The sequence below is a fragment of the Micropterus salmoides genome, unplaced genomic scaffold (assembly GCF_014851395.1).
Source record: "Micropterus salmoides isolate LMB-PRFRI ecotype aquatic unplaced genomic scaffold, ASM1485139v1 Ms_hic_scaffold_2, whole genome shotgun sequence".
NCBI classification, from domain to species: Eukaryota; Metazoa; Chordata; class Actinopteri; order Centrarchiformes; family Centrarchidae; genus Micropterus; species Micropterus salmoides.
This window is the reverse complement of record NW_024041150.1, coordinates 4,827,569-4,855,532: the sequence shown is the minus strand read 5'-3', so window position 1 is coordinate 4,855,532 and position 27,964 is coordinate 4,827,569. Positions and strand designations below refer to the sequence as shown.

The window sequence follows — 27,964 nt, the reverse complement described above, 5'->3', positions numbered from 1 at the left end:
TGGTGGCGTTTAAGTGCTTAAGAAAAATCAGTTTACTGTTGCCTCCCATTCATCTTTACATACAGTAAAAAGAGGTATTACAGTGTTGAGGGTTCAGCAGCATCACTGTGGGTCACATGAAGAACCTCAGGGACCTAAGGCCTACATAACTGACCTGAAAAAACAAGAACAGCTGGAAGGACGACTGTGTGTGAGGAAATGTTTCGGCGGAGTGTCTGTGTGCAAAACTGTCAGAGAAGGTGTGTTTTTCCTGTCACTGTGTGTGTGTGCAGCACTCACACTGCTATAGGCTTCAGCGTGGAGCGGATGCTAGCATGCCATCTGATGCACCTGCTCTACTACAGTTTATATATAGGTTGTCATAAGGTGTGCGTATGTCATCACTTAGACTCCTGCCTGTTCTCTCCTTTCATAAATTCAGACACCAACATATTTCACCTGCTTCAGTGAGCAGACATAATGTCTGACCCTGACCACAACAACATAAAACATATTATACATGTGTTGGTGTATTTTTGGATAAGGTTTGACCAGGGATTCACTTTAACATACAGACAGGAATACTGTATTGTAACAAAATGACAATAATTCTTCCAGGAAAAACACTAAAATAATACCCAAAATGAATCAGTAATAACTCCTCAACCATTAGGCCTGGTCTCCTTTGAAAGATCAGAAGCTAAGGAATATGAATCAACTGTAAATTAACCTATTTATATTTTTATTAAAGAGTAAATCAAGATGCAATAGAGGACAATATGATATTTTGATCCTTGCCTGGTATAAAATCTATATTTTAATAACAATATCACCATCAAAACCAGCATCCAACTCATTATAATTCAACTGAATATCTACTAATACACCTTGAATACAACTGTAACTGTAAATATAATGAAAAGAAGCTAATATACAACAGTTATTACACAATTTTTCAAAAATATACCAGGCGAATGTCCATGCTTTGGCTATATTTACTGTTTATATATTCACTGGTATTGGGAGTTTTCTTCAAAACACTATTTCTGTCCATACAACCACGTTCCAAATAATATAAAACTTCCAAAACATTGAAATATTGATAAAACTAAATGTTCCTGTGACCAAATGCACTCCCGTGCTTTATAGGCCCACAACTTGAGAACAGAACATCCTACAGGGCTGTAAGTGGACTCCATCTCTCCGTCTTGAGCAGACGAATGCTCCAACGAGTCAGCCAGTAGACGACGATAAAGACCATCTGTTCCAAAGCAACACTTCTTCTGTCCTTCATTTTGACGAGAGAAACGAAACCCAACAGCTCAGGTCAATACCAAGATGATGGCCCGGGCGATCTTTTCAAAAAAAGAAAATTTGGTTTTTGTTTGGTGATTTGAGTGATATGAGTTACATAGCAATCAGAGCTGGAGCTGAGCTTTCTTTAGAGCGGTCGGACTGCAGTGTAGGATGAGATGAGAGATATCTGGATGGCAATAACTGCAGCCATGTACAGTGATCACAGAGAGATTTATGTTTTGATATAAGCTCATTTAGATGCTTGGTGTTTGATGTGTGTTTGGTGTGGATAAAAATGGTTGGTCGTTTCTAGCTGAGCCTCCTAGCTTCACAGAGGTGTGCAGCATGGGTAGGGCGATGCAATACTACTTTCAGACAAGAATTTCTCAATCTGCATTTTGCACAAAAATTGCGTGCTGCCCCCCCGTACAGGGGGCGTCGATGCTCAACTTTAAAGTATTGCTGCTCTATGTAAATCACTTTTCTGTTGTTAATGCTTGTATGTACCAAGTGAACATCGAGGCTGTTCTCACCAAAAAAATCACTAAATCCAAATAAAGCATACATGTTTTAGGCTGATCGTTACTTGTGTTAGCCACACCTTCAGATAGTGACCGTGAATGTGATGAGATCAAACTGCAATCAGGCAAATAAAAACAGTCATCAACAGTAGAAAATCAACATTTAATCTACAGAGTTAGACAGGCAAAGTGAAGATATGATCATACTTCATTTCTGATCTCAACAGGTTTTTAGGCACAGGGACATACATTTAAAAATATCATATATTATAGCATATATTATTCTATGTAGCATAAAACCTCTTTACCATAACAACGTATGCACTTCATCATCATGTCGCTGTACAAAAATACATTAAAATCTTTCTCTTTCTCTGCACATTGTGGGCGTGTGTATGTTGATTGTGTTGTGTTTGTCCACGTGCAAATATAGGCGTTTATAATGTGTGTGTGTGTGTGTGTGTGTGTGTGTGTGTGTGTGTGTGTGTGTGCATTTATATATACATGTGTAAGTGTGTGTATGTGGTCCTCTTCTTGCAGCCGTAGTTCAGCCAAAGTCGATACGTGGCCGGTACTCAAGAACCATGGGATACGTCTGAGGGAGAGACAGAAAAAAGAGAAACTGTTTCAGAGAGAGAAAATCGATCTTTTGGTCCTCACACTGTAAAATAACCATACTTCAGAAGATAAACGCACCGCTGCTGCTGCTGCTGGAACACAGAGGGGTAATTTGATAAACACTAAATCACTAAAGCTGGAAAATCCTGCGTGCAGGTTATCATTTATCGACTTTTAGGAGGGCTTAAAAAGGTGCAAGAGCAGTCACACAAATCATCAGCATGTATTTTCAACCAGTGTTTCAGCAATACAATATGACATGTGTTGAAACACACACACACTAGACCAAACTCTAACCCTCAACTGTTTCTCCAGAAGCAACTAATAGGAACTTAAAGAGATTAATAATTGTCCTGAAGTGTGTGTCATGCTGTGAAACTTCAATTTAAAGCATCCCAGTTTGATGCCCGTACCTTTTACTGGCCTTACACATTTTGACAAATACATGCAGGTCTCAGTTAGAGGTCTGGTCTGGTTTCTGGATGTATAAAACCTATTGAAGCCCACCGGGTGACCTGCTTGAGTTATAGCAGAGACATTTTAGTGGAGACACGCCACTCAATCACATTCTCAATACAACTCTATGGGGAAAGCCCGTAACGGTAAAGTCCCATTAGAAAGCCAATCGTCGGCTTTTAACAGCGTATTTCTGCCAATCGTGTGGTTCCACTGACGTAAGGGTCTGTTTTACTTCTACTGCGCATGAGTGGAAGTGGTGACAAATGCATAGTAGAAGTAGAACCTGTCGGGTAACACGCTTTTTAAATATCTTTAAAACTCCTTTACTAATTCAATCACCCTGTAAGCAGAACAGTCGTTGGGAGTAACTGAGAGAGTTAAAGCCTTAAAAGAAGAGATGCATACTGAGTTCTCTCCCCTCTTGCTTGTTTCCTCAGTCGTTCAGGCTGAAAGGTTCTCAAATGTATTTCTAAAAAGTGAGGAAACATGGGGGCTTCATTTATCAACTGTCATATTCACTTTTGAGGCTGTGAAAGTGTCTGTGCAGGATAAATCTCCAGTAGTTACAACACACATTGTTTGACTTGTTTGTTGAAGCAGAGAAAAAGACAAACCGGGCGACTCTCATTTCATCTGAGTTCAAACAGCATGTTTCCTGAAGTCAGAGAGTTGTAAACCTGTTTCCATTAAACTGTCCAGGATCCACCTGGCTCTGCTCTACATGGACAGAGGCGCCAGGCGTCTGATGCAGAAGAAATATAAAAATAAATAAGAAGTAATAGAGGCCTGGCTGCTGCTCGCTCTGCTGAATCTCAATTGAAAAGTTAATTTCCAAAAGGCTATAAATCCACTGTTTGGGCTGAAAAACAGAGAGAATCCAGTGGGTCTAAGTGCTACATGTATAACGAACAACTCTTTTTATTAGGCTTAGGGTTGCATCTCATTAAATATGAATCCAGAAGCAAGCTTGCTTATCAAAATGTATTTAGGTTTAGCTTTTAATTTCCAAAAACTTGGTAAAGCTTTTAATAACAAAAAAATGTGTACATCAAAAATGTCTGATGGCATACGTTTATTTAAAAACAGATTTAATGCATCCTTCAATTCAAAAAGCATTGCCTGGGAGCATAATTCACGTATCAATTACGTTTCTCGTCAAAAGTTAACGTTAAGTTAAAACACATTAGCATTATGGGAAGAGAAAAAAGACCAAAAGTGATGAAAAAGTAGGCTGGAATACAGACTGGCTTTCCCAGAAAGCTTTTCACTCGTTGGCTGATGAATGAGGTTTGTCAGATGATCCCCACGGCGGCTTACTAAATCTGAACCATAAGTATCGTAAAACTGATTAATAGCCCGGGCTTTTGTTTGCTAATATCCCTGAATTTATCCTGCCTATATTTGGGACAGGCGTCCATATGGAACAGGGCTTTAATTCCTTTTGCACAAAACTGAAATAGACTACTATGAAACAGTTTATTTATTTCAAACTATTTTACTTATTATCCAATAATATCAAATACACGTCATTCATTTGATGTAGCTCCAACAGACGGCTAATACCGTTATATTTTGTAGGCAGCAACGTAACTAAAACAACAACACGGTGCAGGATGAGAGAAGTGTGGCAGAGGTTAGCAGACAGAGAGCGATGGACTTCACATGACAGGATTCACAACTTGGATAAATTTTTATGAAAAGCTGTTTTGATTCTTTTGATCGACCTGTCGTTGTTTCCGTTAAATGAACTGAACTATTGAATTGTGGAGAATCTAACCATGTAGCATGTCCATACTGATCATATGTTCAAACGATCTAAGCAGCTTAGAAGCAGCTAAACCGGGCAACCCGGCGGGGTTTAACAGGTTTTCTACATCCATAGAACTTCTATAAAAACCAGACCAGGCGTTTAATGGAGACCTGCGTTTATTTGTCAAAATATGTTCCCACACCAGGTCAGTAAACAGGGTAGGCGGCTATTTGGGACTCGGCTATTAATTGAAGTTTTACGGTAATAGTTTACCTTAAAATAATGAGTAATACACAAACCGCGTCGCTACCTGCCCTGCCAGAATGCTACAAGCTGTATTTCATTGTATTTCAACCATTGAAATACAATGAAATCAAATATCTTTCCAGAGCAGTACAGAGGAAGGAGAAGGGACACATCAATAAATAGCAATCTCTGCAACTTTAATCCTCACTTCTTTGATGTTGATCTATCATGCAACATCCTTATGGTGAATGTTTAGGTTGTATCTTTCTTTTTTTTTTAGAAGTTAATGGTCCCTTCATATAGATGACTTAGCCCAGGGGACCCTGGACCTCTCAGTCCCCTGTGTGGCCTGTGGTCTGTAGGCCCGTTCTGTAATCCATCCACCACTGTGGTTAAATAATAGAAATGTCAATGCTGACTACTAAAACATTTCTGGCTCCTTTGGCTGTAAAGCGCATCTCAAAGAGTCAAAAGATATGAGCTGCCCTTTTCATGAAAAATTCAGAAAGAAAAAAAGGCGAGTGTTTGTGTCACAGCAGCTGCAGAGTGAAGAGCGCGTCTCCTGTTTTTGTCTCCTATTTCTGGCAGCTTGAGGCTGCTGGTGCTGCAGAGTACAGCTGCTGTCATCTCCTCCGGCTTCCTGCATTTTGCTGCATCATGTCTCAGAAAAAAAGAACACTGGATCCAACCTAACCAGACTATCACTGCGCCTCTGTGTCTGTCTGCATCACTGACATCTCTTTCACTCAGCGTTTCTGTCTCCAAACACTTTAATTATCCGGCAATATCACATATTCTGTTCAGCTGTCAAGACAGTTTTAAGGGAGTCTGCTCTGGTGTCAGATGACTGAACCGTAGACTCAACGTGCGGCACCAGCAAAACTCCACAAAGGGAAATAAACTGAAAACTAAATAGTCTGTCAAATAATGATTGGTATAGCTAAAAAATTTTTTTTTACATAGTACGTATCCCGCATGAATATGTGGCAGTTAAGCTCATGAAATAAGATTTAAAAGCTTCCTCCTCTTGGGACCCTGAATATTTCATGGAACTCTTTCTTTTTCTGTCTGACATTTACTGATTGTAAAGGTGTCTTTAGAAAGATTTTTTTAAGAGGCAAAGAGAAGGCGCGGTGAGGATATAAACAGACACATATTCAATCATGAGCCAATGATGAGTAGTTTGTGCAGCCACAGCAGCTCAAAGGGAGAAGGTCAGGGTGGGTTGAAAAAGTTTGTGACTTTAAAAGGAGGCACTAAAGTTCTTTTCCCCTGGCTGGTTTTTGTGGCTAAATGTAAACCTTTAGTGGCATACCAGAAAATGGGAATATGAATCTTCTTTAACTGCGATGTGTGATGGTTTTACCCAGGGGTTCCACAGGGCACGGCTGCCACACGGTTTTGTTTCGTCCTCTGCACAGCTACAAATCCCATCGCAAGCATTTCAGGAGCAGAGTGTTTTGACTGCCCAACGTGTAATTTGTCCTTTTTATGCTTCCGGTTTTGTTCCATCCTGTCTACGGCTTCATACCTGATTGTGATGACTGGTTCAGATTTTGTTGATTTGGTCATTTCTTGTAATTGTTTTCTGTGCTTCTACCATGGTTAAACACGCTACATAGATAAATGATCTCTTTTTTTTGGTTTTGATTGTGTTTTTTGTTGATATACGTTTAGGAGTCCGCACAGGGTGTTTTATTGTGAAAATTTACCAATTTCTCTATGCTGTTTCTGTCTGACTTCCTGCCTGGTTCATCTGCTCTGTGCAGCGTGGTCACGTTCGAAGGCAAGAACAATCTGTTTTACTGTTTTATTTGGAAGAACATTTGTAGAATACATTAGAATCTGGAGGACAATTAAATTTGCAACAATTATGATTTTCCAGTATTTCTGAACTAACCTAATTTCTCTGAAACTACAAGCACTGTTTGGACAACCAACACACAAACCTTTTGCATTAATTGTTTCTCTAACCCAACACTAATTTGGAAAGTTTATTGAAACTATACAAGTAATATATCAGGCCAGTGTAGGAACATTATATGCTTTTAAATACACCTGGGGTTTTCCTCTGCCCTGGTGGGCTGCTCTCTTTCAAATTTTTGAATCTGTGGATCCCCTTTTCTTCAATTAACATCTTCCTGATGAAACACTGTGTCAAAGCACACCTTCCCCTTGAGATTTGTTGTTGTTTTTGTTGCTTATTTAAGAAAAATAATTGCTTTATATTAAACTCCACTTCTGGAGAGTGTGGTGTGTTTGAGGCGGTAAAGAGGTTCAGTATTCTCTGGATGGAGCACTTGCAAGCACTTGCTTGACGTTGTATAGGAAAAAGTTTTGGGTTTCAGTCTTGAGTTTTGTTCCATCTTTCAGGCCAAAACTTTCCTGCTTCAGAACAAACGGAGCCAACACCTGAAACTGATTTGCTTCTCAATTACAGGAAGGACGGAACAACTCTGTCACAGCTCAAACTTCGGGGCTGATCTCAGAAATAAATGTTGTGCTTAAAAACAACGTGATTATTCTTTTTTAATCTAATCTGAGAGGCAGAGCTGACCTTTGTCTGAACAGAATAAACACAGAGGGACTATGTGGATCGGCTCTGTCTATCCAACACGACTGTCAGCGACCATCTGGCATTTAGACAGTGAGTCTGTTATCTAGACACTTTATGTGCACAGCCAGGTTCAGGTCAGTCTTCTTTATCACCACCTGCCCCTCCCCATCTACTGCTACTGTTAAGACTTTGATGACGAAACACATTGATTTTATGTAATTTTCCCCCACAGATGAACACCGTGGTCATTTATTGTGCAGTCCAAAATATATATTTGTTATCTGCAACCTAAGGATTAAACAGATGCATGGATTTTAAAATCCTTCTTATACGTACTACATTCCCTCTACTGTGTACTTATCCTTGATGACCCCACTGGTCACGTTATCACAGTTACTCTATTAGGTACGCCTGTACAATCTAAAGCAATCCAAAACCACTGTTCTGCATTAAAGTCTAAAAGCTTTTGTGACACCTATTATGTTCATCATAGAGGTGTTAATTAAATTATATATTTTAGCATTTAAAGCGGTCATATTCTGCTTTTTGGCTTTCTTCTTTTCCTTCTCTTCTTTATTGAGTTTATATCTTTTTTGTGCCTGTAACAGGTTTGCAAAGTGAAAAAGCCCAAAGTCCAGTCCAAAGGGAGTTCCCATCCCCCACAGAAAACTCTGCTCTGAACTGCCTGAAAACAGTTCGTTTGCTAGTAGTCCTTAACTAGGAACTGAGCATGTGAAACTCCCAACAAAGATCATTTAGAGACAAAATGTATCACCCCATAGCTAAAACAAAGAGGAGCTGCAGCAACGTGCAGTATGACAGAAAATATGGTGTGTTTTGAAAATGAAACCATGTAAACCTGCTCTGGTACAAGTGCTGGTGGTCATTTATGTAAATAGTAGGAATTAGGAAAATCACCTCTCAATATAATGTTGTCCAGTCAAAAACAGCCCTCTGAGTTCATTAATAAATATATAATTGAATTTACAAATTTCCAATGTCAACAAAACTGAACATTGTAAACTTTGTAAAGGTAGAACTGATGACAAAGCTGTTGCATTGAATGTGTAGGCTACATAATAGGCTACAGAGTGTGTATGCCGTCAGTGATGTGTCTGGATGAATGAATCTGGAGGAGGATGTAAAACATGCTGTTCGCTCCAAAAACTACTATTTTAATATGTTTGTAAGTTGTGTATGGTGAGATTTGAATGTCTTCACAACAACTTTACATTAGCAAATACATTTAGTAAGAAACGTAATGACCTGGATTTTGTTTTTGGAATCAACAAAACAAGAAATGTTTATCATTGTATGTATCTGCCAAACATTTACTTTAAACACATTTTATTGTTATCCAACAATATCTGCTCCTGGCTACTGAAGCCTGATTAACATTTCCATGTTTCTTATGGGCAAGCTGAAGCACTTGGTTATGGTTATCTTGCCTGGGTTGTATTTCTTTCCCCTAAACATATTTACTTTTGAAGGAGACCGGGCTGATTGGTCTTTGTGATGCTATTTAAATTAGTCAAAGATTGACAATATATTGTTTTAATCTAATCTTAGCTTTCTGGAATCTTATTGGGACAAAATGTTGACAGCTAATTTAAACAGAAATCAACCAAACCGTGCAAACATCTTCACTGCTGAACCATATTAATGAACTGCCAGTCAGCAATAACACACCTCAGAGTGTGTTCATTACCCAGTCACAACAAGGAACGCTATTTCCCAGATCCGATTTGAGTCTCATGTTTCTCTAAATCACTCTGATGGCAATCAGCAGGCAGTTTCCTGTTCTGACTAAATGACATGCAGACAGCCAAGTGGTAACAAATTTATTTTTCCTTTTCCTGACCAGCCTCTGGGTGTCTCGGCGGCAGAGGGGGAAAATGAAGCCATGCTGTGGCGTTGTCAGAAGGATGAGACTGATGAATGGCTCCTATCGTCTTTCTCTGCCTCTTCTGTCTCCATTCCCGACCCTCATGCTTTGTATCTGTCTCTGACACCCTCTCCGTCACTCCTCTCCTTACCTTGTCCTTAACCAGACAGGCTTCAAAAATAATTTCTTGGTGCTTATCCTTCTGACTCACCAGGCAGGACATAAATAATTCTGACGGAATGACTTCTGCCTGTTGTTTTGGAAGATGAGAGTGGTAGGCAGAGCAGAGGAGGAGGAGACACTGAAACACTGATCAGAAGATTTTGCTCATAGTGGAGCTGGGGTAAAAAAAACTACATTTAATACTTGAGCAAGCCGTCTCCAAATGCAATCAAAATCAGAGCATTCACCTGTAGTGAATGTGAATTTCTCGCCCTAATGGAGTCTGTTCAGCCGAGTCACCATGTTTCCAAATCTAAACACACTCACAAAGAGAAGAAGAAGTCATCATGATCCTAGTAATCACTGATTTGGTGATTTGCAGGTAAATAGACTTCTGGGTTTAAAGTGGGCATAAAAAGGCTGAGAAGTGATTTGTTACAGGTCTTGGTTACACTCTAATTATGTTTTCAACAGCATTGTGGCGGTTTTCAACCAGTTCTCATCCCAGTCACATTTGGACGCTTGGTAAAGACCCCTTGGCGTCACATTTTAGCGCTTTAGTGTTGTTTTTGTTTGTGTAGGGCTAAACAGTAATTTTAGCAAGAATAAATATGCAACAATTTCAAAATAAAACTAGTCTTTAACATTGTGAAACGTCACAATTTGGTTAAGGTTAGGAAAAGATCATGGTTTGGGTTAAAAGAACTACGTTACTTACGTAACTTAAATTATGTAAGTTAAGTGACGCTGCTTACGTAACATCAACACGTTCTCACTCCCTACTCGTACTGACGCTTGGTCACGCTTTTTAACACCAAGGGAACCCCTTTAGCGTCCGTTTTAAACGTTTATGGCTCCGCGGTTAAGTTAGCAACGCTTAGCAACAACAAATATGCAATGTCTGGTTAGACTTTCAAAATAAAACGCAAGCGTTTCTAAACATTGCCATTTTGAAACGGCACGTTATTAAAGTTGTAAAATAATTTTAATTAGTAAAGTACTTTTGTTTGGTTTAGGCTCAAAAAGTACTTCTTTAGGTTTAGGCAACAAAACTACTTGGTTAAGGTTAGGAAAAGATCATGGTTTGGATTAAAATAACTACGTACGTCAGGTCACACGGAAGTTAACTAACATCACTTGCATGACCTATTTACTAAATTTACTCACGTAACTTAAATACAAATACTTAATGTTGACTTTCTGTTTCACACGCAACACCAACCCCGGTCTCCTGGTTCACAGCTGGGGTTCTGGCCCTCCATCCAACCCATCTACCTCCTTACTCAGTCTTTTCTGTTAAAAATCATACACCTGCTTTTACAATCAAAAACTGACGCTACAGGCCCCCCCCCCCACTGCGTTGAACTATGATGCTATAGGGATCCCAAGTGCGTTACAGACTGACGCAGATGGGTCTTGACCATGCGTCCATATGTGACGGGTCAGGGAATGAGAACGGGTTAGTAACATCACTAAAAATAACCAATGTTGACTTTTTGTTTCACAAGGGAACACCGGTGGAAGCCTGGTTTCTGACCCACCCATCGACTCCAACCACCTCTTTACTCTGACTTTTCTGTTATTCATTTATAGAACTTTTAGCGTTAAGCGATGATGCTAAATGTGTTTGTACCAGACACCAAAGGACGTGACAATACGTAGCCATTTGACCCCCTGGGAATGAGCAGGGCCTGCTATATTACAATGTGAAGCAAGTCCTAACTACACATTAAAATGTAGTAATTGAATGCTGCTGTTGTTATAAGGAACCTAGACGTCTTAAAGTAACCTGATGACTAGATATTTTTTGACAGTGCTTACAGGGAGGACGTTAGCGTGTTCACCAAAGGACGGACTGGGATAATAATTCAGGAATCTAACTTCAGTCCAGGCTAATCTCCACATTCACTTCATTCACAAGAGAACATGTACATTGTGAGTGTTTGGTGGAAATATGTTTATGCTGGTAACATATATTTTACTTTTAGTTTAAAAAAAACACAAATAATTAAAACAGCTAAGCTTCTGCAGTTTCAAGAGTTAGTCAAGTGCACTTAATTGAGGCAACAGGAATAAATATTTATATACAGTATATCATTTTTGGACACTTTTGGAGTGTTTGTTCTGCACCTGCATTTCTTGTGACTAACTGAAGATACTTCCACCTGACAGAAACGAATAAACAGGTCTTTATTTTCCAGATTATTTCCATGCATAAGCATCTCCTGCTTTTCTACAGAGCATGATTACTTATATACTTATATAATAATAAATTCTAATCCTATAATGAATTTAATCCTATATTGAACAGTTAATAGGCACGTGGATTCCATAATCATGCCCATCTTACACTGTACCATGACATGTTAATTGCACTATTTTGCACATCTGCACATTTCTCCATGCACAATTTCCACATGTATATAATTCATCAGTTGCACAACTGTTAATTCGTCTGCCTGCACAACGACGAAGTGTACATATTGGTTCATATTTTTTCTAGGTCTGATGTTTACACTTTTTATATTTGAAGCTTATTTTATATCTCTAAGATATTTTTATCATTGTATTTTTATTTATTTATTCATTTTTATTTTTACTTTTATTGTAGGCATTTGAGGTGGACAGCAAAGTAAGAATTTCAGTGTACAGGGAAACTTGAACATCTGACAATAAACACTTTGAATCCCTTTGAATTTAATTAAATATTTTCGTCATACCGTTCAGGCCTACCTCATGCACGTTGGGTAAGGTCTTACCAAATAACCATCACCAAATAATTGTATCGATAGTGGTATCGATAAAGAATCGGATCATTAAGCAGTCTCCATAAGGGTATCGATATCAATAAAAATGATCGATCCCTACTTCCTACTCACTAGTGTAAAACTTGCAGGGATTACGTGCCAGAGTGATGCATGAAGGAAATAATGTTTAAATAATGTATGTCCACAACCTTTGATGGAAATGACATGACCTAAAATTCTGACAATCTGTATTTATTAAATAAGGATGTCAGTGCATAAGCCTGATTTCTATTAGTAATTAGTAATAAAACTAACAATTGAAAGTTATGTTGATTGAATGTTGGTGATTATACCGTATGATTGTATGATTATAAAATAAGAATTAATATAATATAAATAAATATTCCTGTTTGCAGGAAATTATGTCGAATTTTTTTTAATCCATTTAAGTGGACAACGACGATTTCATACTGACTTCCTTTGCCTGTCTCACCTCCCCTCCCCTCAGCATCCTCCTCCTCTCATCCTCCTGACCTGGTATCTGATGCCTCCTGCAGTGCTGTCGCGCCCCCCAGTCACCGTCCACAAGTGGACGAGACCTCTCATTACACACACGCAGATAAACAAGTCATTACTGCGCTCACACACAAGCAAGCACATATGGTGCACTACGTATAGACCAGGGTTATGGAACACACACAGGCCCACTGAAGCAGAGGTCAGAGTGCCGTCACATTTCATACAAAAGCAGGACAACTCCTCCTGCTGCTGTGTGTGTGTGTGCTGCTGTATGTCTATCCTTCTGAGGACCAATTAAAATTTTACACCTTGAAAGTGAGGACATTTCATCTAGTCCTGATTTCTTCAAAGCTGCAGTCGCAAACAATTAAACATACAATGCAAAATGTCCTCCCACCAAATCCACAAGTTCCCTGTCAAACCACCATCTTCTCAAAGAGCAGCTGCAACAACGTCTAACAGCGGGATGAGAGGTTAGTACACCACTGCCTCCCCCTCAAAAGTTTGCCCATTTATCATCATCATGGCATCGAACATATTGAGTCTGAATCTCCACGTGGAGTCAGGACATGATCACTCACGTTTTGTACTATAGCTGTTGTTGTCGGCGAAGGAGGGATGGGCAGCTCTTTCATTGCTGCTGGTTGTTTCTCAGACAGTGTGTTTGCAAAGCTTCTTAAGCTGGGCTGAAGATATTGAGCTCAACTGTGTGAGAGCATGTCCCAGGAGGCGTGTGCATGAGCAGTAACTGACACTGCATTAGAGACTCTGATTGGTTGTTTTGACCAGGGAGCGGTGGATTCTAGCAAATGGCATCAGGAGCAAGTTTAATTTTTTTCACAGATTATCTGTCTTGTGTACTTTCAGGATATTGTGACAGCAAACACGACAAAAGGTTATTTTTCTAAAAGTCCCCTACTGAACCTTAAATGAGAGTTTGAGGTTTCTGTCTTTGTTTTAGGATTAAGGGTGTGTCCATGTTTTGTTGTTAGACAAAAGGACAAAAGCATTTCCTTTGTTGATTCTTACTACTTTGCATCTGTTCAGTTTGCAATGCGACCTTCTCATTTTACACAGTACACAGTGGTGTGGATATATACAGTATGTAATTAGTTGTAGTGTAGCTAAAAGAAGATTTTAAAGATTGAAATAAATCAAACAAATGCAGTGTATGTGTGGTGTTAGAGGTACAATTAAATTAATAAAAGAAGTAAAACTTTCTGTCAAGCATCTTGAAAGCAACACAGCCATCTTTAAAATGTGACTTGTTCTAAAAAGTTCAGCATTTTCTACTAACAACAACCCAAACAAAAATGTAACCTTTCACACAGCTTGAAGTCAGAATCCTCCCTTTCCTCAGAATCTGAGTCAAAAGATTCTTGGAATAAAATCTTTTTTCCTGCAAAAACTATTTACCACTGAATAGACAAGTCATTCAACCAGAACTAGTTTTCACACATGCATTCACATGTGCATAAAATAAACCCCAATCTTTACTTGAGCCAAATTCTGAACCTTTTCTCAAAGTCTTAACTATAAAATAAAAGTTCAACCTTGTCACACACACACACACACACACACACACACACACACACACACACACACACACACACACACACACACACACACACACACACACACACACACACCCTTTCCGGCACCAATGCATCTACACATGAGCATGCAAACATGCACACATAAACAGGAAGTGAGGGTGACAGGCTTACATTCTCTCCATGCAGCCTCCATCGGGTCATGTAGATGAACTCCAGGGTGTGATCTCTGCCCATGATCTCTCCGTTACACAGCACATCCAGCTGAACGCGGCAGAGAAATGACATTAAGTTACATTTAAATATTTGCACAATGCGAAATTAAAGAGTTCAATATAATAAACGGTTCAGAAGGAGAATGTGGTGCAAAAACCTGTTATTGTGCGATTAGATGCAGGAAATGACAGGGGAAATGAAAATAAAAAGGATATCAGTCCTGATGCACAAAATGAAAGGGAAGGGGAAGTTCACTGTGGTAATGAGTGGGAGGCTGCACTGAATGTGTGAGTGTGTGAAAGACTGAGCTAAAACTGGTGTAACGCACTCACGCAGCCTTTAGCAAACATGAAAAAAGCCAACACTTTTAAATCGTCTGATGAAGCTGACTGCTGATATTGGTAATTGGGATGGGATATTAATGAGCATCTGGCTTCATAAACACTGAATGGTTTGAGAGTCACAGTTCAGAAGTCAGAGTTTGACTTGACTTTCGCTCACACTGCCTCTTTTTGTATTTTTCATGCATTATATTGCATGGTCTATTTTCTTAAAGCTGCAATCTGTTTTTTTTCCCTCCTTTTTTTAATGTCATCCTTTAATTGACACATTTACCGTGATTGGATTTGCTATCTCGTCACTCTGTGCGGCAGCTTGATTACTTTGGCTGTAGCTTTTCAAACCAATGCACTGGCTAATAACCAAACATTTGACAGCAGTCACACAAATGTTCCTTATCTTGCATTAAACTCATTTTGTGTTAGCCATGTGGCTACATTAGCAGCATGAGTTCCACTAAACTATATTCGGAAAAACAACAAAAATAAATTAAAGTCTTTATCATGAACTTTACAAATATGTTTAGGTGGATCAAGTATCCCTTTTCTTACTTTAAAAGTATTATTTCCAAGCTTTTGAGGAAAGCTGCTATTTGATCCAGCAATTGACCCCCCGCTAAGCCAAGCCCCCCTTAGTTACTGTTGCTAGGTCCGACCTGTCGAACCTTTATCAGCGCTGCCGCTGTCTATAACTGCGCTCCCTGGAGATATAAGCCATCTCAGAAAGGTTTGCATTATACATTTGAACGTTGTATTCAGGCTGTCAAACTGACGTGAAAAAATAAAGACAGAAGCTAAAGTCTACTGATCACAGAGAAAGAAAGAAAAGAAAAACAAAACACTGATGTTGACGATTCAGACAAAGGGACAACGATATTAAGGATTAACACTGTTCCTGTAAAGCTGGGTAGGTCTCTATTCACAATTACAAACATTAAAAAGCAAAATCTATATAACGTTACATTCAGTAGTTTAGTTAAATTAGTTAACATAACTAACATTACATTATCCACAGCCTATATTTTTCTGGATTTATTTTAGGTTTTGGAAAGGGAATAAATCGTACTTCTCCTTTCAACCTCTCTGGGCAGCAAATGTAGCTATTACAGGTGCCCCAAGAACAGCGTTTGACCATGTCTTGGAAAATTCAGCAAAGAAAGCCAGAGAACGACTCCTTTTCCATTAGAGCCAATGGAGCGCAGCCATGAAAGTGCCGGACCTCAGTTAGAGCGAGTCCTATACTGCGCTGTGATTGGCCAGCTGCGTATTCGGGCTTAGCGAAGGGTCAATTGCTGATCAATATACCATCAATAAACATGTACATCTGTAAAGGTGTGTATGAATTCATCTGAGACTAAGCAAGTAAGAAAATGGAAATATTGTGCTATCCCTTTAACCTTTTGAGGAAAACTCACTTCTTGAGAGTCTAAGAAAAATTTACATTTACCTTTGAAAACACCGGAGGGTTTAATCTGTTCCTTACCTCATACGAGCTAGGCAGCTTTAGTTTAAGACTGAGAAACTTCTTAATTGTTCCCACGGTGACTCTACTGGAGCAGCGGATGAACCTCTTCATCAAATCCTAATTGGATGAAAGACAAATTCTATTACGCCACGATTTAATGAGAGAGGCAGCTAAAAGATTATGTAAATTTTTCCAGGAAAAGACCCCAAAACACATTGAAACCATTATAAAAGATTAGACCACCGAGAAGCCTGGAAACATCTACAAACCCAGCAGTGGTCCAAAAATATAGTTTGTCTTTTAAAACTATAGGACGTCCCTGTTTCTAAGGTTTATAGATGAAGAAAGTACTTGAAACTCCTCTTGATGAAAAAGTTAAATTATTATTAAAACACACACACCGTGACAGTGCTCTCCCCTGACTGTCCCGTGTTGCGTAGGCAGTCCAGGCAGATGGCTATCTGAGGGTCACTCCTGTGGTAGTCGTCATTGCCGCCATCATCACCATCATCACCACCGGCATCACCATCGTCGCCTCCAACATCAGGCAGCCCGAACCTCTGACACCTCAAGTTTTCTGCTGTGGTTTCAAACAAACATTCACACACACACACACACACACACACACACACACACACCGAGTGACCTGGGGCTTTACAATTAGTATAGACAGGAAGGTGTCAACTATTTCGATAATCAAATAATTGGATTAAGTAAAAAAAAAAAATTAAAGTCCAAATTCTCTGATTACAGCTTATTAAATGTGAATATTTAATGGTTTCTTCCCTCCTCTATGACAGTAAACTAAGTAACTTTTGGGTTGTGGACAAGACAAGACATTTGAGGATGTCATCTTGTGCTTTGGGAAACACGAATGATAAATGAATGAAATGAAAGAAGGAAATTCCCCTGAAACCAGCTTAAAATATGATGATTATTCACAAGCTGGTGACTCAAACCTTTATCAAAAACTCCCCTTATCTACTGATTTTACTTTTGCCACCTCTGATAACGACAGGAAGAAGACAGGAACACAAGACATCACAACCCAAAAACCAATTATTAAAGGTTCAATTTTCCCAATCCTCCACAAAACTGTAAATCTTTTATTAGTACGTTTCTAACATGGTTGATTTACACACACAATCTCTGTCACTTCAAATTGCAGGGTTTCTCATGGTAGTGACAACCAGAACTGTACATATTTCAAATGCAGATAAAATAATCGCATGAATCGCTCCGTCATATTCATGCTCTCAATGACAAACAGCTTACCTTGGCCGTTTTCTTTGGGCTGGTTCTTCTTCCAGAATTCAAGTTCCTGCTGTTCCTCTTCTGGTTCACATGAACAACAGATAAATAAAAGAAAGTGTTAACAAGCAGCACAGAAACGCAGAGAAGCATTCAGACAGATTTTTATTAAGAACAAAGTCTGATATGAAATCCTGTGCTGACAGAGACCTCAGGTTTTAAAACGGTATTTGTTACATTACATCTGTGTTTGAAGAACTCAGTTTCTCTTTTTCATGGAAGAATCTCGGTTGGTTTATGCAGAATTGATGCAAAAAAGCTCCTTTGAACTTCTGAAGAAAGACACACATGATCAAGACTAGACCGAAACTTATCAGTGGGCTACAGTAAGATTTCTATCCAGGTAGAAGGCTTGCCATAACTGACGTACAGGCTGGGAATGCTTTGTCTAATACGAGCCACCTGGACTGACGATAAATAAAACGCTGTCTAGGAGCATAACAATAAGCATATGGCTAATATCTGGTTACCAAGTCTGGAACATAGTGTAATCTAGAAAAGCATTTTTTTTTATTCTATCTCTTGAAAAAACTCTGCATTTGAGGCTTTCTACGTTGTTTCTACGAGACTTACGATAAGTGAACAGACATATACTGCTGCTGCTGCTGAAGTATGTTTTATGTGTCTAAGTCAAAAAGAAAAATTTTAGTAATGCCAAATGAGGTAGCCACAAATTAGCTTGATTTAATTTAGAGTGCAAAGGAATTCTCTGCATGGACGAGACACGTGTCTGGTCAAGAAAAATGAAATACTCTCTACTTTTCAAAAACCACAAACAGAATTCATATGAGGCTGATTTTTATACTTCTTGGCCGAGCGACACGAGCCCCACTAAAATATATGATGTTTGCTCCATCTCTCAGCTGCCAGAGCGCTCTGTCAGCGGAGGTGAAGTTATAGAGTCATAAAATGAAAGTACCATCACAGCTTTAGTTAGACATGTTGACGTGGCTTCTAGTTGGCCCCGCTGCAGAGAGATTGTTGAACGTCTTCATCTTGTTTTAAAACCCTTCAGCTTCTACCTCTCTACAATTGTGACACTTGGAAATAAATACTTTACTAATCTCAGCAGGAACTCCCTTCCATCTTAGCTTGGAGGGATTTTGTTTTGCTCAAGAGCACTTCAGCAGGGTTGATGCGTTCCAGCCATGCAGGTTTGAATCCCGGTCTGCCATTCTGAGGCCGTTAGATCTGATTAATTACGAGCTTCTTGTGAATGTGAAGCAGGCTGCTGCTTAGCATACTGTAGTGGGATAAAACGTGGGTCCTGCCTTTAATGGATGTTGCAAGGTCTCTATAAATCTGTGGAAATATTAACTATAGGATAACTATCATGGGGATACTGTTAGGCAAAAAAAACCACATGAAAAATGTGTTTGGATAATTTAAATGTGCACGAGATACTGTAGAACTTCAATTAATAGCCCAAGTTTTTATTTTGAACTCACCCTGCCTTTATTTGGGACCTTTAATTCCTTCACCACACACGTGAATCTGAATGAATTACACTTTGTGCTCATTGTTTCCATAAAATGAACTAAATGTTTGAGTTGCAGAGAACGATGTGTAGCATGTCCACATTGACAAATGTTTAAACATTTATATTGGTCCGCATTATCTAAGCAGCTCAAGCAGGTGACCCAGTGGGCTTTAAGGGGTTTTACACATCCAGAGAACTTATATAAAAAACTAGACCAGGCTTCTAATTGAGATCTGCGTTTATTTGTCAGAACCTGTAGCCACGCCCAGCCGTTAAAAGAAACGGCATCTAAATGTGACTTGAAGTTTTACTTGCTTTTATCTATGTGTGTGCATGATGGCTGCCTCACAAATTCTGCATCCATTTGAAACGTTGGTCGTGCATGTCCTCAGAAATTAACACTACTGGTCCGCAAGATATAATGTGCACATGAACAGGAGAGACACTGTAGGGGCAGTATGGGGTTGTGACCAGGTCAGGTGTCTTAATCTTATAGGAATGCTCTGATTAAATGTGACTATTTTCTTTCTTTGCCTATATGTAATTTAGTGTTCCTCCACTGGTTAAACTGCTCCTTTATTAAATTATTTTTCCTACCTCCCATGAATAGTCACTTAATTAAACACGGACTGCAAACTGAGGAGACAGACTGGTGAAACCATCTGGCTGACTCACTTTCTCTCAGTCCGGGCACCAGCTTGAAAATGATCTCCTCCAGCGTGTTGTCCAATCTGAGAATATGGAGAGAGAAGAGTGTGAAGGAGGTGGAAGGAGAGAAGGATGACGAGGAAGTGAAAGTTGCAGTGGGTAATGAAGGAGGATCAGATGGGCGGGAAGCACAGAAAAGAAGTCATGTGGGAATAAAAGATTCGAGAGAAAGGGAGAATATGAAAAAATGGAGGAACACAGGATGAGTAGTTGAATGTTGGGGGGTGTTGTAAAAGAAAAAGAAGATAACAAATATAATGAGAACGAAGAATAGGATGTGGTAAATAAGAGAGGTGAGAAGGAGATGCAAATGATAAGGAGACAGAGATATGTTAAGAAGAGAACGAGGAGATTATCAAATAACAGAAAGAAAAGAACAATAACAGGTGGATCAATCCAACGGAAGTGAACAGAATTTGTGGTACTCAAAGCACTGAAAAAATTTCATCTTTTGAATGTTAGCAACACGATCTCATTTAAGATGAAGAGAGAGTCACAGAGCCATAAAGAAGACAGATGAAGAGAGCTTAAGGGTGACAAACTACCGCTGAGAAAGAAAGAAGCTCAGTCAAATAAAAGAGAGGACGAAGTGAGAGACGAGAAATCTTACCTGAGCATCTCCAGTGGGTTGGTCTCATGGACCTGAATGCCACATTTAGGACAGTCATTACTCTCCTCAAAGTGCTGCACAATACAGCTCTTACAGACTGCAGAAGAAACAACATCACCATATTTAATTTCGGTTAAATCATTGACTGTATAAAAGAAGTGGACGTGGCCACTGTGACGTCCCCTGTTGGCATTTTGGTCGTCGCCATCTTGGTTTTTTAGAGCCTGAGATTGACCATATTTGGAAGAGAGGGTGGAGCAGGGGAGGATACGCATTACTACGCCTCTTCCCTGACTGACAGGTCGCTAGTAGTTACTTGTCAGTCACCTTGTAGCCCCGCCCTAAATCCTCCCCTGCTTCCTGGTCTCTGTTCCTCTAAATGGGACCATAATTTACTAAATGAACATCACGCTGTGTTGAAGAAGACTTGAAACTAGCGACTGAGACCAGAAACTCATCAGGAAAGTGTTTACTGAGGGAATAAATCAGCTGAGAAGAAGACTTATTTTCGTATTGACGTTTATATAATGTGGAAATGCCCCCAGAGGCTACGTCTACTTCTTAGTCAGTGTGTTTAATTAGCATCCCCAATGGCAGCTCTTCCCTAAAAACAGTTTGACATCATCTTGTTTAAGTACTCCAAAGAAATAAAAGAAAGAGACCTGCCTTGAGCAGTAGTTAGCTTGCAGATAGCTTGCTCACTCACAATCTTGTCAACTCACTTGCTGGTAGCTTGCCAGGTCACAAGTTAATTATCTAAATTGCTAGTGAATTAGCTGGCTAGCTTAGTCTTTATAGTGCTCACTATGTTGATATGAGCTTTGATTAGCTCCCTATCTAAACAGCTAATTGACAAGAGTGGATGATTATGTGTTCACACAATGCACTGCGGTACACTCTGGGGTTTCTGGGAAAACCAGATGTCGTCAAACTGTCTTCATGAACTTATGCCATTTATTTTCATTTGTCATCTTAAATAACAAAGAAATCTGCATGTGTGTTTCTGTGCATGTTGTTTCACTCACAGGTGTGCAGGCACTCGGTGACCGTGGTTGGTTTAATCAGGTAACCTCGACACAGGAAACAGGTGATGAAATGGTTAAAATCTCTCACCAAATGCTTCCTTCCTGTAGCAGCCATGTTTGGAGGGTTTTTTTTAATGACAGGAGTCCGAGTTACAGTTTGAAGCTGAAGGGAAACCTTCTAGCTTTAGAAGAGTCACGCATCCATTCACAACAACGAGGAATGGAAAAGATCTCAGTTAGAGGCTTAATAAGAGTTTTTGTGAAAGTGGGTGTAAAGGTTTGGGATCTTCACACTGGCTAATATTAATCCAGGATAGTGAATCCAAGTATCAACAACTGATGAGAGAGATATGAGATCCTACTGTGTAAAATCCTGCTCCATCCTTGAGTCAAATTCTATTTTGTCGTCAGTTTTTCTTCGGGGACATCTCCCACTCAGATCTTATTCCATCTTCAATGAACCATGTTGCTTGCATAAAAAAAAAAAACCTTTCCAGTCTGTGCAATCCTGTTTCAAAAAAACACGTTTGTTAAATTCCCAGAATTCCTGGAGAGTGAGATCCCTCCCTGTCTCAGCTGAAGTGCCATTTTTAATCCATGATGGGTCAAAGGTCAGCTGCCAAGAGTGAGGCCAAAGACAGAGTAGTCTGCCTCGTCCCAGTCTGTTCATTGGTCATTATGGTGCTGCTGCTGTTGACGTCTTCATTCTTCTAGTGGCACACGGTGATACAGGATTGTCTGATGACCTTTTAACCTCAAACTGAAGTTACCTAAAGAGAATAAAAACAGAGAAAGAAAATCAGGCTTGGACAGGATTGTGCAGAGCAAATATCAAAAAGCAAAAAAGCAATGGAAAGATATCAAAAGGTATTCACATACATATACACAACCTTGTACATACTGACATAAATATTTTTTAAAACTGCAGAAAAGCTGATGTTCGTAAGAAACAAACACTGAAGTCTTGTGGCCTGGGTCTATATTACGCCTCAGCCAACTCTGTTCTGGTGTCAAATGTCAAAAATGATAAAAAGCATAGTTTTTCTTATGTCTTTTGCTAAAACGTTTAGTTAAGCGCTGGAAATGAAGATGTACCTGAGACTACTGATGATTTGTCTGTTTGTTTGCCTTTCATGAATCGGATCATTTAAAAGCAGAACTGGAATGTGAGAATGACGAAGCTATAGCTCAGACAGCAGGAACTCAAGAAACTGTCTATGTAGCAGTGCCAAGAGAAGTTTGGACCTCACATAGAAGGTAGTTGAGGAACTTCCTCAAAAAAAAACCGGAGATGTAATCTGTCCAGCTTGACCGTAAACCAGAGGAGGGTTGGTAGGTGTCAGTCTATCAGAAGTTACAGTAGGTTTTGTGTAAGATAGTGGAGTTCAAACATGAAATATAACAGGAAATATTAATAAACTTTTTTTTTTAAATCTATAAATTATTGTAAAAATGTAAAAACTTACAAAAATATGTTGTTGTTTTTTTGCTATTGTTAATGAAACATTTACAAGTAATATAATTTTACTATATGGCTAAATCTGCATTTTATCGATAAAGTCATATAACATCCTTAAGGTATTACACCCATGAATTTGTGCATTAAATACTGTTCTAGGTTTGTACCAGTAGTAGTAACTATTTACTCATCTGTTGTAATCCAAAATCCATTCAAATATGACAACATGCTATGATTCTGACTTATGCTTCTTTTAACACAACAACTGGTTGATATATCAGATTTAAAATGTCTGAAATTCAATATTATGTGTTCTACATTCCTTATTTGGAGGTTAACATGAACTCAATTGCCACAAATTTACTTTGTAACTACTGTTACTAACTAACTATTATCAACAAGTTCTCCAACCATTACGACGAAACCGATTATAAAACAATAATAATGATGTCCTTATCAACAGGATTTGTTTTCTTTAACACGTTCTTCTTTAAAATATGACTGTTTTCTGACCCATCACCTGTCTGGTAAAGGTGTGGTTACGTTTTTAGTCAACTAAAACTACTTTGTTAAGGCCGGAGAAAGATCACTGTCATGATTAAATAAAATGACATGTGATGCAAACGAACCCATTCTTACTCCAAGTCGTCACATATGGGCGCGTGGTTAAGACCCCTCGGCGTCAGTTTGAAACGCACTGGGAAGCCCCTTAGCCTCATAGTTTAACACACTGGGGGAGGCCCTGTAGCGTCATTTATGAACCCTAAAAGCAGGTGTAGAATACAAATAACAGAAAAGTCACAGTAAGGAGGTGGTTGGGGTGAACAGATGGGCCAGAAAACTTGATGTTTTCCTAAACCTAACCAAGCAGTTTTGGTGCCTAAACCTGACCAAATTGCAACATTAACCAATAGTTTTATTTTGAAAGTCTAACCAGACTTTTAACTATAGACTGTGTCAAAGAAGTGGACGTAGCCACTGTGACATCACCCGTTGGTTTGAGGACTACTGTTTTGAAGCCTTGAGTTTGGCCGCCGCCATTGTGATTTTTTCCAATCAGGCACCAGACATGACCATATTTGCAGCTAGGTGCATCTAACTGTGAATTTACCCGGGACGCTAATGTAGGCTAGCGACAAACAGGCTTAAAACAAAACACACTTATCGGAAAAATTGAACAGCTGACTCCTAATAAGCTGTACATAAACCAGTGCTGGTTTAATGTACACAGAGCAGCGGATACAAGTCGCTCTAGCTTGATTTACAGGTCGCCATGGTATCGAGTTGTCAATCACAAGGTAGCCCCGCCCTAAAGCCTCCCCTGCTTCCTGGTCTCTGTTCCTCTAAATGGGACCATAATTTACTAAATGAACATCACGCTGTGTTGAAGAAGACTTGAAACTAGCGACTGAGACCATAAACTCATCAGGAAAGTGTTTACTGAGGGAATAAATCAGCTGAGAAGAAGACTTATTTTCTAATTGGCATTTATATAATCCGACTTCTTTTTGCAACCAGTGGAAATGCCCCCCGGGGCCACGTCTACTTCTTAATCAATGGGTTTAATTAGCATCCCCAATGGCAGCTCTTCCCTAAAGAAAGTTTGAGCGTCACCATCATTTCTAATGAAAATCGACTTCTTTTTGAAACCAGTGGAGTCGCCCCCTGCTGGTCGTTAAAGCAGGTTGAAGTTACTTCCGCATTGGCTTCACTTGTATAGCCAGAGGTTGCCGATTGAACCAGACGTTGCATTTGTATTTTTGCTAACTTCACTGCGGAGCTCTATAAGTCCAAAACAACGCTAAAGGGTACGCAGGGCTTTAAAAAGCGTCACTAAGGGTTCTTGACCAAGCGTCCATATGTGACTGGTTGGGAGTGAGAATGTGTTGCTCAAACTGGTAGGGACAGTCTCTTACTGACCTCCATTATTATAACCACTGAACACATGCAGGTATTGCCACAAGCTGTGTTTTATGATTCTTCGGTTTCAAGACTGTTGGAATTTAAGATGAACAAATTTTTTTTTCTTATATTCATTCAGGCGCACATAATCCATCCATCCATCCATCCATCCATCGTCAACCGCTTATCCTGCGTACAGGATCGCAGGGGGCTGGAGCCAATCCCAGCTGACATCGGGCGAAAGTACACCCTGGACAGGTCACCAATCCATCGCAGGGCCACACATAGACAAACAACCACTCACACCTTAGGACAATTTAGGGTCACCAATTAACCTAGGCCGCATGTCTTTGGACTGTGGGAGGAAGCCGGAGCACCTGGAGAGAACCCACGCAGACACGGGGAGAACATGCAAACTCCCCACAGAAAGGCCGGGGGAACCGGGGTTTGAACCTGCGACCCGCGGCCTTTTAACCGGCCTTTTAACTTTTAAGCTTCATAGTGGTGTCTGGAAACCCACTTGGAAGTCTCATATTTACTGCACTAAGCCTTTTATAAACCATTTATTTTCATGGGATGTTGTCAGTGCTGCCGTTACAGGAAATGAAGTGAGCCAGTAAATGTTTCTGGATGTGGGATTAGTCACTGTTCTCAGGTCTTATTCATTCCTGTTGTAAACAACACAGCTGTCTGTCCATTACTTGATAACAGGCTTCCATCAAATACTAATCATCATGCAAATTACTATGATAACAGCTACAGAACAAACTGTTTGTTTAGCAGGCAGGTTGCATGTATTTACCTCCTCCAACCTCTCATGTGAGTCTGACACTTCTTACTGTGATGTTTGCAATAAATTTACCCTATATGCATTTCATGTCACAGTCAAAATGACTCACTGAGTTTTGGTGGGTTTACCTGCCACAACTTCATTATATGGGACCATAATTTACTTGTATAATAAAGCATAGGGGGATACAGCAATGTATACAGTAATCATGCCAGAAGAAAACAATGCAATGAAGCAGAAAAGGCTCAGTGTAAACTCACCACTGTGTAACACAGACACGTTATCAGTTACTGTAGGAATACCATTACCATCAGGGGTAGGACTGAGGGGACAAAGGGGACTGACTATGAAGGGACCTACATAAAATATTTATCTGTAATACAGCATTGGTTTACATAGTTCATATGCATGAGGTGTCAATTTAAATAAACTGTAATTAAATAAATACTGAGTCCAGGATACTAAAAATGTTGACTGTTCATTTATATTTATGGGAAATTTGCACTTTAAATTGAAACACCCTGCCAAACCTTACGCAAAATGTTTCTTTACAACTCCAACAAACTGAATCGCAGTTACTGCTTAAACTCTACCAAGGCTACACACTCCAGATGTGAAGATGGTGATCACCACGTGGATGGAGCCTAACTCTAAATACACAGGCTGAAAGACAATCATGAGATACATGTACCAAACTTTTTACTATGTGAAGTTACATTTTAAGTTCCTGGATTGACAATAAAAGCTAATCATTTGTTACCTGACTCATGGTAGAACTTTTAGAACAAATAAAATAATTCAAAATCTGTCAAAATGTGTTACAGATAGTCCACTAACAACAGACAAACTAACAGATTGGACTGAAAACATCAACAAGGAACAGGTTGCCTTCTGCAGAGCTGCATGGTTACAAAATTATGAGTAACTAACTCTTTGACTCATGAGTCAAACATATCAAACCTATCATATGCGTTAATTTTAATAATGCAATTGGCTAATTAGGACAAACGATCTTAACAGTTTAGTCCTGAGTTACTTTTTTAATTTATAAGATATGAATGAAATTTTAAATCTATGTTTATTCTGACTAAGCATCCACAGGAGAGTGCTGATCTCCTCATGTAAATCCTGATGTAGCTCCCTGTTTTGTGGTTGTATTGTATGGGCTTAGGCTGTAAGTTATAGCTGTTACTTTACCCACCTGCTGTATGCTACAAAGGTAATAACATTGTAAGAATAGCTCGTTCAAGATTCCTTTGATTAGGGGTATACCATATTCTCACGTGCAACTTCTATCATTTTGAAATTACATCACATAACCTGCAGGTTGACATGCCGTGCGGACGTCAGGTGTGTAAACAGTGTTGAACACATGCAGAGCTGGGTGCAGGCAGCGCAATCACTGCAGAAACAAACTACAGACAGAGGAAACTGTGTACTGCTACTTCGCTCCAGACTCCTGCTTCATTCAGCGTGGGTCGCTTTTTTTGCTAGAAAAATCTCAAGTGCGCAGTTCAGAAACCCCCCCTCGGTGTCCGTCAATGAGAGACACACTCGTGCGCGCACACGTACACAGACATATGAGCTATACTCACACAGAGCGGATCCGCTTATCTCATCGTTAAGGCGCGTCACGGTCTACGTCACCTGTGTCAAAACGACATCAATGGACGACAAACGCACATTACAGTGACACACCGATATATAAGATACGTGCCCAAACCCTCGTGTACGAAGACGCGCAACCATACGCGCACGTCGCAGCTCGTTACTGTATATCCATCTGTCTACACTCACACACATGCACGCACGCGCGCAGCACGTATCGACAGTAAAAGTTGCAGAGCTTCATGACAAGGCCTTTTAACGACGCGAACGGGAAGCGCACCGCACACGGGTTATTTACCATTTGCGTGAACATTACCGCGATCCCGCATGCGAGTGTGCACGGCGACGCACTTTGCGTTTCAGGGTCGAGAGCGAGAGAGGGGGAGGGAGGGGGAGAGAGAGAGAGAGAGAGAGAGAGGGAGAGAGGAGGTCCAGTCAGCAGCGTCAAAGTTTGGCTGTAACGTAACGCGACCGACGTCGGCTGATGAATTCGCCATCCGCGCAGAAATAATCTGAAATAATAATAACACATTCCTCACCTCCGTCCACACTTCCCTTCTGCCCCCGGAGTTATGGATGCCGCGGCTGGGCAGGAATGTCCACCATGACACTGCCAGGTCCTCCGGTTCAGTCTGGTCCGTGTACTGGGTGAGGAGAGAACACGGAACTGGTCGGCTCGGATCTGCCCCACTCCGTCCAACAGCCAGGCAGGCAGGCAGGCAGCAGAGAGCAGCGGTGGGCGGGGAGCCACCAGGCAGGC

At 40.0% G+C, this 27,964-nt stretch overlaps 1 protein-coding gene across 4 annotated transcripts; it reads right to left on the bottom strand.

Moving 5' to 3' along the window:
- Positions 1 to 1,940: 1,940 nt before the first annotated feature.
- LOC119913400 (polycomb group RING finger protein 5-A-like) lies at positions 1,941 to 27,964 on the bottom strand. 4 transcript variants are annotated; one of them, XM_038732820.1, is made up of 9 exons: positions 27,744 to 27,964; positions 21,446 to 22,215; positions 20,421 to 20,517; positions 19,778 to 19,833; positions 17,587 to 17,646; positions 16,713 to 16,888; positions 16,330 to 16,428; positions 14,467 to 14,556; positions 1,941 to 2,391 (listed from the first exon to the last, which is right to left on the bottom strand). In XM_038732820.1, exons 2-9 carry the CDS (start codon positions 21,558 to 21,560, stop codon positions 2,344 to 2,346), a joined length of 741 nt encoding a protein of 246 aa, XP_038588748.1. In that variant the 5' UTR covers positions 21,561 to 22,215; positions 27,744 to 27,964; the 3' UTR covers positions 1,941 to 2,343. The 4 variants fall into 4 exon arrangements, with proteins under 4 accessions (XP_038588748.1, XP_038588744.1, XP_038588745.1 ...); XM_038732816.1 differs by having other exon boundaries at positions 16,713 to 16,891; positions 27,744 to 27,959; XM_038732817.1 differs by lacking the exon at positions 27,744 to 27,964 and adding an exon at positions 27,503 to 27,523 and having other exon boundaries at positions 16,713 to 16,891.